The following is an 11,798-nucleotide window of genomic DNA, read 5'->3' as shown; positions in this document are numbered from 1 at the left end:
CATAGACTTTATGACGGCTGATGCCAGTTTTGGAGAGTAAATGGTAGTTCATTATATACTTCTGTGGTAGCACTGCTGAGACTCTTGTTTAGCGGTGCTACGTAGTCCCCAGTTGGTTGTTGTAGGCCCTGGGGTATCTACTGAAGTATCATTTTGCAGTGCTGATTCATTTTGACTGATAACAATGTTTGGAAGCCATCCTGTATCTTTTCATAAGACTGGCATATAATATTCCATCTTGCGATACCCTGGTTAAAGGTAATGGCAATGTTGACTCAACAACCCTGAAACTAGGACCTCACATAAATACTATTATCCTTTATAAGTGTCTTAACACTGTACAAACTCTTGGAAGGAATGATGTTGCCAGAGCAGGGATAAGGATGGTACAATCTCGACCCCTACAATCCTGAATCTAAAGCTAGATGTAAAGGTTCCTCGTTGGAATGTTTATTATTTCTTATATTTAAACCATGATGGAATTTACAATGGCTCTCAATCACTGTAATTGGAAAGTACCCATGCATGTTTCTTTGTTGGGGTTCTGAGATGTGACATCCTTGAAGTAGTCGACGGCTATCTCGCTTGACATACAGGCTATCTGAATGCGTCATGCCTAAGGATACATCCACAACAGCACAGACCATTCCACTCACCAGTCTCGTGAGAAAAACAGTCCTCCAGAGCATAAGTATTATTATAAGTACTTGTATATCTAACTTATGTTGTACAATGCGGACAATGCAAGCCCCATGATGCAAACACTACTGGGAGATCAGCTGGAAATAGGACAAATACAACAGGGATTACTTTCTGTAAAAATGTTTAATTTTCTGTGTGGCATAGAGTCTATCTATGTCTATGTACATAATAAATAGTACAAACCATATGTTAACATGTATACTTCTGACAATATCTACAACACTATGGATAGGAGAGTGATTGTGATGGAGAACACAATGATATACATATCATCAAATGGGTAGTAATTATACAGCAAAACCGGGCAGTTATGTACAGTTCATTTGTACAAAAATAAAGACAATTATTCTTTTTACATTACTCTGTAATAAATATTGCAAATTTCAGACGCCAACACAATAAATGGACAATTTTGTAGCAGTACATGATGCTGAAAATGTGAAAAGCAAATTCACCCTTCCAGAGTATGGAAAATTCAGACTGGAAAAAAGAAGGAAAAAAAAAGTACATAATTTATAAAGGCTGGTCATTTTGTAATTACCTTTTTATCTAAATTACAATAATAATATCGATACTAAATAGGAATTTTAATCAGACTAATGAAATCAATATCATTCAGCCTGTAAATTGATCTAGTCAGCCAATCAATCATATAAGAGTATATCGGTATTGTTGAAAGTTTCCAAACAGGAGGATACAGCTTGAACTTCCAAGAAACATTAGGGATGACAATTTCAAAGAAGTATCTGTATGTAACTCTGGTAAAATACTGGCTGCAATATACCGCTCAGCTATAGAGAACTTCTCTTTAGCGTGATCAGTTGAGGGTCAAACTAGTAAGTCAGAGGTCCTGGGTTCAAATCCAAAAAAGGGCATTGAAGTAAATAATGACCTCTATTACATTGGTGCCCATGTATGGACTTGTGTTACATTCACAAGCATTGCTGTAACGCCAGGCAATTCTAGGACGAGAGAGATATTTCCTGAATGAGGAGTATGTAACCCTGATAAAATACTTGCTGCAACATACTGCTCAGACTAGTAAGCCAGAGGCCCTGGATTTAAATCCTAGGAGGCATTAAAATAGATAATGACCTCAGTTACATGTATACTGTGATTTTCATGGCTAAAATACTTTTGGTATGAACTTAGTAATATATTTCCAGAAAGTCATATTTCTTATTTACATTTCTGGCACTGCGATATAAACAAATGATTATATACATGATTTTTGGGATTATTCATCATCCCGTGAAATAACAATCCCTTCCTCTGTCCAAGTGACTGAATTCTGAAGTTAAAGAAAACTCTTATATTTTTTAAAAAAGAGAGGGCTATGAAGACCCATTAAAACAGATGTATAAACAAAGACAGGTGTGGAGCACTAGATACAATGCTTTACAATGCTGCCCAGGTGAGCATGTCTCTCGATTGCCCTCAATGGCTCTCCATGTATACCAAACACACATCACGACACAAAGGTATTTATTCATATGTATAGGTAAGGGTTGTTCCAGTAAAGCATCTATCTCACCCCAGGACTCCAGGTTTTGTTTAGGACTACCACCCAAAGAATCTGATAGATAATTCCCTTTGAAGTAATAGGCAGGAAACCATGGATAGAAGGGATTTATTTTTGAGTTCTGGGGTAAATGTTTTACTGGAATAGCTGTAAAGGAACATTTGACTTCCAGTTTACAAGAAAATAACATAAAATTTATTTACCATACCTTGATGGTTTAGCATTAAACAGCCATCACATCTATTAGACTCAAATGGTTAAAAATTGTACAAGAATTCTAAACTGGAGATTGTGACTAGTTCATTTCCTACAGTTAACTCAATACCTAACTGAGAAGAAAGCTGGATGGATGATTCTGTAAAAATCAAAGTGTCATATTTAATTACATTATTAAATCAAATTTTCAATGGAAGGCAACTACACCTTGAATGAAAACAAAGAGATAAATGACAATAGACTGTACTTAAATCTGACATATCCATACAGTGAAAAATTTATTTCATTGCAAATAAAAAAAACCCATTATTTTGACCTCAAGAATTACTTATCAATTTATGTAATATTCAATCATTTTGAATTTTTGGAAATGGATGGAATTATAGATCAACGATGAACTAGTATACTGGGAGAGAACATACTACATACCTTAACTGCAAGAAAGTGTTTGCCGAAATGAAACTTGCATGTGATAAAATATCTGTGTTCAATTCAGCAAAATTATAAGAGTGTGTTGACTTGAAATGGATTATTTAGCTAACAATGACTATAATATACTTAAAAATATCAAGTCATTTGAATAACACATTTGGGACATATATTGATTAAAGCACAAATAAAGCAGTTGTATATATGACATGGGCAGAATCAATTTTTTCACACATAAAACCACTACTGCCAAAGTATATCTTTTTCCTCCCTTTTGACAGTCACATAAAAACATCTATAAGTAGATTATTTTAGGGTGTTTTTTGTGTGCCCCCTTCCCTCTCTTCACAATTCATATATTTGGCAATGCGATATAAAATGCTTTGAGCTATCTGCATTAAGTGAAAATCAAATTTCAATGTCAAAATGCAAAAGGTATACTAATGTTATCCACCAATTTGTAGTGCAGAATCGTAAGGTATTGAATAATACATTAATATCACACACTATATTGTGGTATCATAGACTATCATACATACAATGTTGCTAAATGTCAGTAAAAATTTGAAGGATAATGGGTCCCTGAAAAAAGTGCATCTAATTTCTCCCATACAATTTATTTCAGAAAATCATTATTGGGAGACTGAATCTTACTTATGCTAAATACACTTTGTATGTTCTGATGTTAATAAAAACATTCAAAAGAATAAAACATCTTTGATACATCAACGAGCAGTTGTATTAAAACACTTGGTACATTGTGTAAAGTAGGCCATAGTGGTAGAGAGTTGTATATATGTATTAACAAACCAGGACTATTTACACTTTCTTAACAAACAACATTCTTTGCATAAATCTCTTCAGATTAGATTCATTCCACTCTCTGAATGAAGCAAGACGACTATAATCTCTCCTTCCAATAACACAATAACAAAAACAATCCTTATGGTGTCTACTCTCACAATTACTGTGGAGTGAAATCCCTGTTAAACTCCTACTTCTATACAACTACTGTATATTCTTTTTTAACAAAGGATTTTGATTCTTTTCTGAAAATGAACATCACTCCCTCTATAAAAGAGCAGCCCCAAGCCCCCACCCTCACTCTATCCAACAACCATCACTACTTTGTCACTGTAGCTGTTGCCGACATAAAACCACACACAAATCAAACAAAAGTTATTTTTCACAACTTTGTGTTTACTCACCTATCCTTATTAATTCTAACTTATGAATACTCATGGTATCTACTTTCATGTACAAAACTTAAGGTGTGACAATCAAAAAATGTTGTCTTCCTCGGCTTATCGGCGTAAGGTCGCCAAGACTGTATCAATATATTAAGCAAATACAAGAAGATACTGCTAGGATGGGTGGTCTTATAAAACAAATCTGCACCACTGACTGTCTGCCTTAAAACAGACAGACCCACTGGCCATTACTGATCCTGGAACACTCTGTAATGAACAAAAGCTGAATGGTCAGACTTTGTTCAACGATCATCTTCGATATTGCACATTGTAAGTGATGTCAAGACAAAGCTGGTCTATGTCACTTCTTCTCTTGGTTTGTATAAATAAATTCCCTGAATGGAATGATTTTTCCATGTTTTTTTTTTAAACATCCAAGACCCACTTTTATACAGCTACATCAAAAAAAAAATGTCTAATTAAAATTTGTTCTATATTAAAGAGCATCATAAATTGTGTACAAAATCTTTTTAAACTTCACAACTTAAAAAAAAAAAAAACAAAAAAAAACAAAGACAAATTTTTTTTTAAAAAGACCACTACTTTGTTGAAAACTTTTCTCTATAAAGTACCTCGAGATGTCAAGATGTATAAAACTGGATCTTGGATGTAACATTAAGTGAATTTCTTTTCTTATTTGATATACCTAAAGCCTAGCTAATCTAACTTTAGACAACATCACAGTACCACAGACTCGGCTGATGCATGCTTTACAGGATGAAGGTCCGCATTTAAAGCACCAACAGATGTTAATGTGTGTTCTGATTGAGTGAGTCCTGAGGCAACAGATGATAGAGACACAGAATCTATATGGTTGTTGTCTGAATATGACTCCTGAAGTTCGTAATGTGAATGTTCTGAATCTGTTTTCATTTTTTTGCTTATTGGTTCAATCACGTCTTCACAACTGCCGTTTAAGCCAGATGAAACATGAATTACGTTATTTGTGGCTCGTGGAGAAGATGGACTATGTCTCTTAATCTCGGGACGAACTACAGTTGGTGAAGCAGCACTGAGATCAAAGTCTTTAGGTTCCCCAACATGATAACTGGAAGATGTCTCTGTGTCCGATGATGGAGGTTTCAATTGGTTTCTTTTTGGATCACCATAAATGAGAGAGTTGATAGGACTTGCTGATCTCTCCCTTACAGGTGCTGCAGCTGGACTCTCCTGGTCATCCAGGAAGCGATCCATGTAATCTCTGCAATAAAACAAGGTCAAAAGTTGAATGTGTTACATAATGCTGATGTAACCAAGTAAATTCTTTTAGATTTGCAAATAAAATTCACTATAAAGCAACAAAGAAATTTGTTTTTCTGTCTTCTGTTTTTGATGGATAAGATTTCTCTACAAACCTCTAGCTTTTCTGCCACGTTCCATCTTCATGGAAATCATATAACAGACATGCAGAATGAGATCATCAATTGGAAATACACACTGAATGGAAGCAATTAAAAACTATTGACAGATGGACACAGTTATCACTACAGGACACCTGGATTTTATGTGAGGTCCAATAATAGCTATGGAATAAACAATCAAACATCATAAGGATAAAATATGACAGCAGAGAAAATACTAACGTGACACCAGGATGTAAGGAATATTTGCGTTTTTCCAATCTGTTCTTGTTGGCAAACATGTCATGTCTTTCTGTCTTTTTCCAAAGGTAATAAAACTGTACTAATTCTCCAACAGACCTTGTTTTCACCTGTAAAATGACAATTAAGAGATTAATACATACATTTGTAAAAGGGATGTTCCTATGGACTATTTCTTCTCAAAACATTCAGAAGGATGACAGCACCCTTCGCTAACTAGATATGTTTCCCTTGTCTGAAGCATGCTTCATTCATTTCTATCCACTGAAGGTGATGGTTAAAACGATAATTCTCAAAGGACCAAATTCTTCATGAACATGTAAAAAAAATTTAAATATATATACAACTATTTGAACTCAGCAGAACTCTTAGAACAATATATGTCATCTATATTGTTGGTAAGTACGGGAAAAAACTTAGTATTAAAGCCAGAACCTAAACTAACTTGTAGACTTGATATATATATATATATGCATGCTAGCTGTTTATACGTCAACATTTGAATTATTTCTCTGAATAGCACATGTTCAACAAACTGTGTGTACCTCACTGGGTAGGCATCTTACTAAAGAGTTGATACAAGAAGTTTGGAAATTTCAGTATTGTATAGTGTTTAAATATTGTAACATAACTTATAATCGATTTACATAAACTTATTTTATTTACAGCAGGAAAAAATAATCACTCTTAATGATCTTGATAAAATTCATCAACATGTCATATTTTGGAATATTTGCACTGCCCCATGAATGTATTAAGGATTTGGTGGAATATAACATCACCATTCTTGATATTAAATATTCATTGCTGGCATGAATAACACGCACAAAGTGTTATTTCAACACAAAAGAACACAGATACATATGAAAACAGGAATTCTTTACTCACTTTATTTTGCTGGATCAAGTAGAAATCTTTTCCGTAAGTTCTTAGACCATTTTCGAAGTTTCTGCATTCTTCTTCTGACCATAAACTCATAGGATCTATCACCAGATAATAAGTAGTTTTTAAAAGTAGTGATGGAGATGCATTCTTTCGTAAATATATATTCAAACAAATGAAGCCATATAAGGTCATGTGACAATTGGCATATTTTAAACCTATCTTTCATTTTTGCATATTTTGTTTCAATACTGTTGACTGTCTATATGGCATTCAAATCAGTAGAATAGGTTAAACACTAATTAAATATACAATCTTACATAAGGAAAACTAGCTTCAGATACTCAATAACAGAAGATTTGCCTCTTACCTGTGGGAGGAACTGCCTGCATCTTCCTTCTGCGAAGCGCCTCTTCAACATTATGTCCACATTGCAGTAGTAAATATAAAGCCTGAACAAAGCAATTAAACAGAATTAAAGCAGCTTCAAAAGAACATATGAAAAATTTTAAAATGCTCTCATGTTATGAGATAATACGAACAACAAAATCCTAATTTTGAGCAAAAAACATGGATTTGTGTACTCATCACTTAACAATACCATTTAAACTCACATTTTTGATATTTTTTACTCGCATATGTGATTTACTTACAAATTGGAGGCTTGTTCTATTAATTATACTTTAATATCCAGGCTTAACGACAAAACAAATTTCTGTCTTATAAAAATAGGCTACACATTGCATTGGTCACTGATAGTATCAAAACACTAACACACGAGTTTCAAAAGTTGCTATAAAAAAAATAAGAATAATCCTGTTTGTTACTGACAAAAAACACCTGTAAGTACAGGTAATATTTTCTGATAAACCAACCTGTTCATCATCTCGAATATGTATACCAGTGCCCACTGCATTTACACCTGTGGCATTGATTAATGACTGAGTTTGAATTTCATCCAAGTACTTTTCAACTGCAAACAGAAGAAAAAGAGAAAAAAAATTAAACAAAAAACCAATATCAACAAAGTAGCTGAAAATTACAAACTCTTCAATTGAAACTAAGTAATTTTTAGTTAGTTAACATGGTGTAACAAACATCTTCCACAATCCACGCTATCAGAGAGAGATCACTGCCCTCGATATTTGAAGAAATATTTTCCTCATATGTGTGAATATCTCTGTAATGTTATGAGCTGAAATCCTGCAATTAATCCTTAATCTCTACAAACTCCATTATCTCATGTCACAGTTAAAAAGTACAGCTTGAGGTTCAATTAAGAACAAGAGGATATCCTCAAATTTAAAGCTTTGAAACTGTAGCTGATTAAGTATTTCAGATATGCCCTTGACAAACTGAAGACTAAAATCACTAAAATCAATTTCATTGAAAAACCAGTAATTCGTTCTAATAAATATAACATACACAACTTACCAACAGAATCTGTTAATTTGTTAGGATCCCATAGTAGTCGGTCTTCATTCTCATAGGCTGTTAAACAAAGGACAACATTGAGACAAAGTCAACAATTTTTATCTGGTGGGTAGATGGTAGGTAGGTAGTTATGTCATCAGGCTGGACTGAATTTTCCATATTTTACTTAATGCTTACTTGTAGAGCATGTTCAAAACACTAAATCTAAAGAATGAAAAAGCTGGTATTCAGATTGTTTTCATTTGTAACTATTAAACTTAAATACTGTTAAAAAGTATGATCACCCAATAGTTTGACCTAATTGAGTACACTTAGTTTCACACTAATACAATTAAATCATGTAAAATGAAAATTCGTTGTTTTACTATATCCCACACATCACACATTAATCGAGTTTGGAATGAATTTCTGTTTTTGAATTACAGGCATTAAATATGTCATTTACCTGGAGCATCTCCATATTTGCAGAGACCATCTGGAACACTAGCTTGATAATCAGAGCCAACTTGGATTGTCTGTAATAACAAAGATAATTTAGCATGTAATTCAGATGACAAATATTCAACAGGAATTAGAAACATTCTCTAGACTTTCATAATAATCAGTATTTTTTGTAATATTCTTTCAAGCGAGTCCAGGGCTCCAATTCAAAAATTTTGAAGAGTCCAATTATTAAGAGATATACAGGGTCCTCAAAATTTGAGTGAATCCAACAGAAGAATCATGAGCCCAGGACTCAAATCTCTGAGTCATTACTTTTTCATACCTTTTTCCAATCATCAACAACTTCTATAGGTTGGTGGTAATCACTGTCCTCTTCAGAATCCTCATCTTCATTTTCACTTCCATCTTGACTATTGGCTGTAAGGAATTATTAACATACATTTACTATGATATATCAGTTGTATCAGGGTTAATGTAACTTAGTAAGCTGACTGACTGTTAAGGTTACACATTTGTTTCTACCTTGGCGTTTGTTTGTTACTGAAGTTTTCAATGACAGATTATTAAATTCAGTTTCTCTTTTCTATATACTCTGAAAAAAGCCTATCTTAAAACTACCACTAGACTTTTAAACTGACTTACAAAATTTTGTATGCTGTGAATGTGCAAATGTATTCTCATTTTAAGCCAAACTTGCGCCTTCAAATACAGCCATTTGTTTCACCTAACAAGGCCTTCCTTCTGCCTCCACCTTCAGTTTAAGTAATTCTACCCAAACAATGCAACACACCAAAAGAGTTTAAATCCTGCTGCTAATTAAACCATCAGCATTTAACACGTCCCATCAGAATTTAGTGTACAAAAAGATTAATCTGTAGATAAATTAGAGAATATCAGAACTTCCTTATAAATATCTAAAGCATTTGAAATCTTACATCTAAGAAGTCTGTTTGTCTGTGAAGATGACACATGCACACTGTTCAAGAGGTCATTCACTGTTGTTTCTTTGTCGTCATCATCATCACTGGTTTTGAGCAGATCGCGAGCTATTTCTTCTTTGTCAAGTGTCAGATCCTGATTGCTGAGGATTTCTTCTTCACTACTTGAACGTGTATCCTGTGGCTCATCTGCATATTTATACATGGCTAATAGTTGCTCCAAAGGCATATCCCCTTCCTAGAATGACGAAAAAGAAAAAAGAAAATGTAGAGCAATACTTATACCACTATAGAAGATTTGATATCTCATTTACCACACAATAATATTAACACAAGTTTTGAAATATTGAACACCATTTCCTGTAATTACTATTATCAATGTTATCAGAATATACATCACAGGTGCAAGCGAGGGATACATGCAGTTTTTCAAATTACCAAATAGAGATTCTTGTGACTATGTACATAGCACTGTGTCTAATCAACTGAAATTTGACCATTTTACAACATTTCACTTAGCATCAGTTTTATAGGTATATCAAGTCAAAGTTGAAAAAGACCTTTTTCCATTCTGACCAGTTCCAGCAACATGAACAATTCTGGAAGTCATTAAAAATTGTTTAAGTCATGTTAAGGACTTACTCTTTCCAGATCATCTAGTTCATTTGAACAACTGTCCCCACTCATGGCCTCCTCCTCTTCAAGTGTATGTTCATCATCATAGTCATGAACTAACATGTCAGCAGACGGATCAAAATCACGGTCGGTCTCTATAAAATACAGATTATCAAAACCCTCAACTTTTCATGTTTCAAAACCTTCAGTTTAAATGTATATCAGATTTCTTACATGCTTTCCCATCAACTATGTACAATATTTAGAGAAAAAGTAATCTTCAGAGTCATCAAATGAATTTGTAAAATCTCATAATTACCGATGTAATTGATAGCTGCCCATCTCAGTTATCATAAAAAAAGTACTGTCTTAACTTCTCAAGTTGGCAAATGACATGTAGTCTGTCAAGGGAGTGAGATAACAATTGATCTAGATCTACATCAATATGACTTATTCAGAGATCACATCAGGTATCTTACTAATTATCTCATTTAAAGATTATATAGAGTAATTCAGTATCTTTGGAGTGGCATTCCTGAAAATAACTTGGGTCCTTTTCTATGACTGGCAAGACTATGGCAAACATTTCACAGCAAACTCGGTAGATCTGTTTCTACCCTAAAAAAAAATTTAGTTTTGGGAGACAAATCCCCATTGAATACCTCTAGACAGCCTGAAAAATTTGAACATTTGGGTTTGAAATTTTGGTTAGCGTTAGCAGTTCTGAAATGACTCCCCTTGAAACCTGTTGCATATCAAGCTTTGAAGACGTGAATAATTATAATTATGAAAGCAAATGCAGTGGTCATTTTATGGTTATGGTAGGTTTGGAATGTTACTTGTGCCGAAATATTTACAAAAGTTTGGCTCTAGGCTTATGCAACTTATAACGATCATTGACATTGGGCATTCCGATAAAATGCAATCTACTTCACAATACAGTAACTAAATAAGCAGTTAGACGTGCATCTCTTTAAATTCAGATGGCGTCGTTAAAATGAATGCGTCAATATTTCGATAAAAAGTCACAGCTTTCAATGAAACTTTCTTTCCAGCATCACTATGACCCCGGTAATTTGCATAAAATATCTTCATTTTGTATAGGAAACGTAATAAATCTCAATTCTTGGCATCACATATTTACCTGGGCTGCTGGAATCGCTGGCACCAGTCTGCAAAGACGAAAAATGAAATAAAATGCAAAAATAAGTTAACTAATGTGCGCCGATTCGGCAAAAACTCCGGGAAATTCCTTTACTTCGCGGTGCGACAGCGATGTCAAAATTTCAATCGAGAGCGCGCCATAATTCAATTGTAAATATTCAAGCGAAATCACCCCTAAACAGCCAAATATCAACAACAAAGGAAGTTAATATATCATGGAATAAGAATCCATCGGTCTCGAAATTCAAAAACATATCAGAGAAGAAATCTAAGGGAAATTCCTTGGGATATTTCGGTTCTTTTCCTTACTTACCTCCGCCATTTTGATGAGAAATTATGGGATACGTCGCTTACATTCGAAAACGAGGCAACAACTACCTGCCGCTATAATTTCTTTTATTACAGCTTTTCTGATTGGACAATGTATAGATTAACTATACACTACATTATTGGAAAATGTAAATGTATTTGACATTTTGTTGTGGTTATATATTTGCATTATGGAACTATATTACTGATCTTTTGCCTTTGTAATAGTGTAATACCAATACAACTCTTCGAAATATCATTTTCCATTCTAAATTATCTCAAGGGAGATACT

The 11,798-nt window shown here is 33.8% G+C and overlaps 1 protein-coding gene across 1 annotated transcript; it reads right to left on the bottom strand.

Annotated features, from left to right (window-relative positions):
* Window positions 1–806: 806 nt before the first annotated feature.
* On the bottom strand, window positions 807–11,202 carry LOC132551754 (mesoderm induction early response protein 1-like). Its single transcript, XM_060215889.1, has 11 exons — window positions 11,178–11,202; window positions 10,061–10,188; window positions 9,416–9,656; window positions 8,803–8,897; window positions 8,482–8,551; window positions 8,037–8,093; window positions 7,478–7,575; window positions 6,973–7,054; window positions 6,609–6,703; window positions 5,703–5,830; window positions 807–5,320 (listed from the first exon to the last, which is right to left on the bottom strand). The coding sequence occupies exons 2-11, from the start codon at window positions 10,154–10,156 to the stop codon at window positions 4,798–4,800; spliced, it is 1,485 nt and encodes a 494-aa protein (XP_060071872.1). The 5' UTR covers window positions 10,157–10,188; window positions 11,178–11,202; the 3' UTR covers window positions 807–4,797.
* Between the last annotated feature and the right edge of the window lie 596 nt (window positions 11,203–11,798).

Source organism: Ylistrum balloti, unplaced genomic scaffold (genome assembly GCF_031769215.1).
Source record: "Ylistrum balloti isolate Yb309-2 unplaced genomic scaffold, AGI_CSIRO_Ybal_v1 Utg370212, whole genome shotgun sequence".
In the NCBI taxonomy this organism is placed as follows: Eukaryota; Metazoa; Mollusca; class Bivalvia; order Pectinida; family Pectinidae; genus Ylistrum; species Ylistrum balloti.
This window is presented reverse-complemented; position numbering and strand designations above follow the sequence as displayed.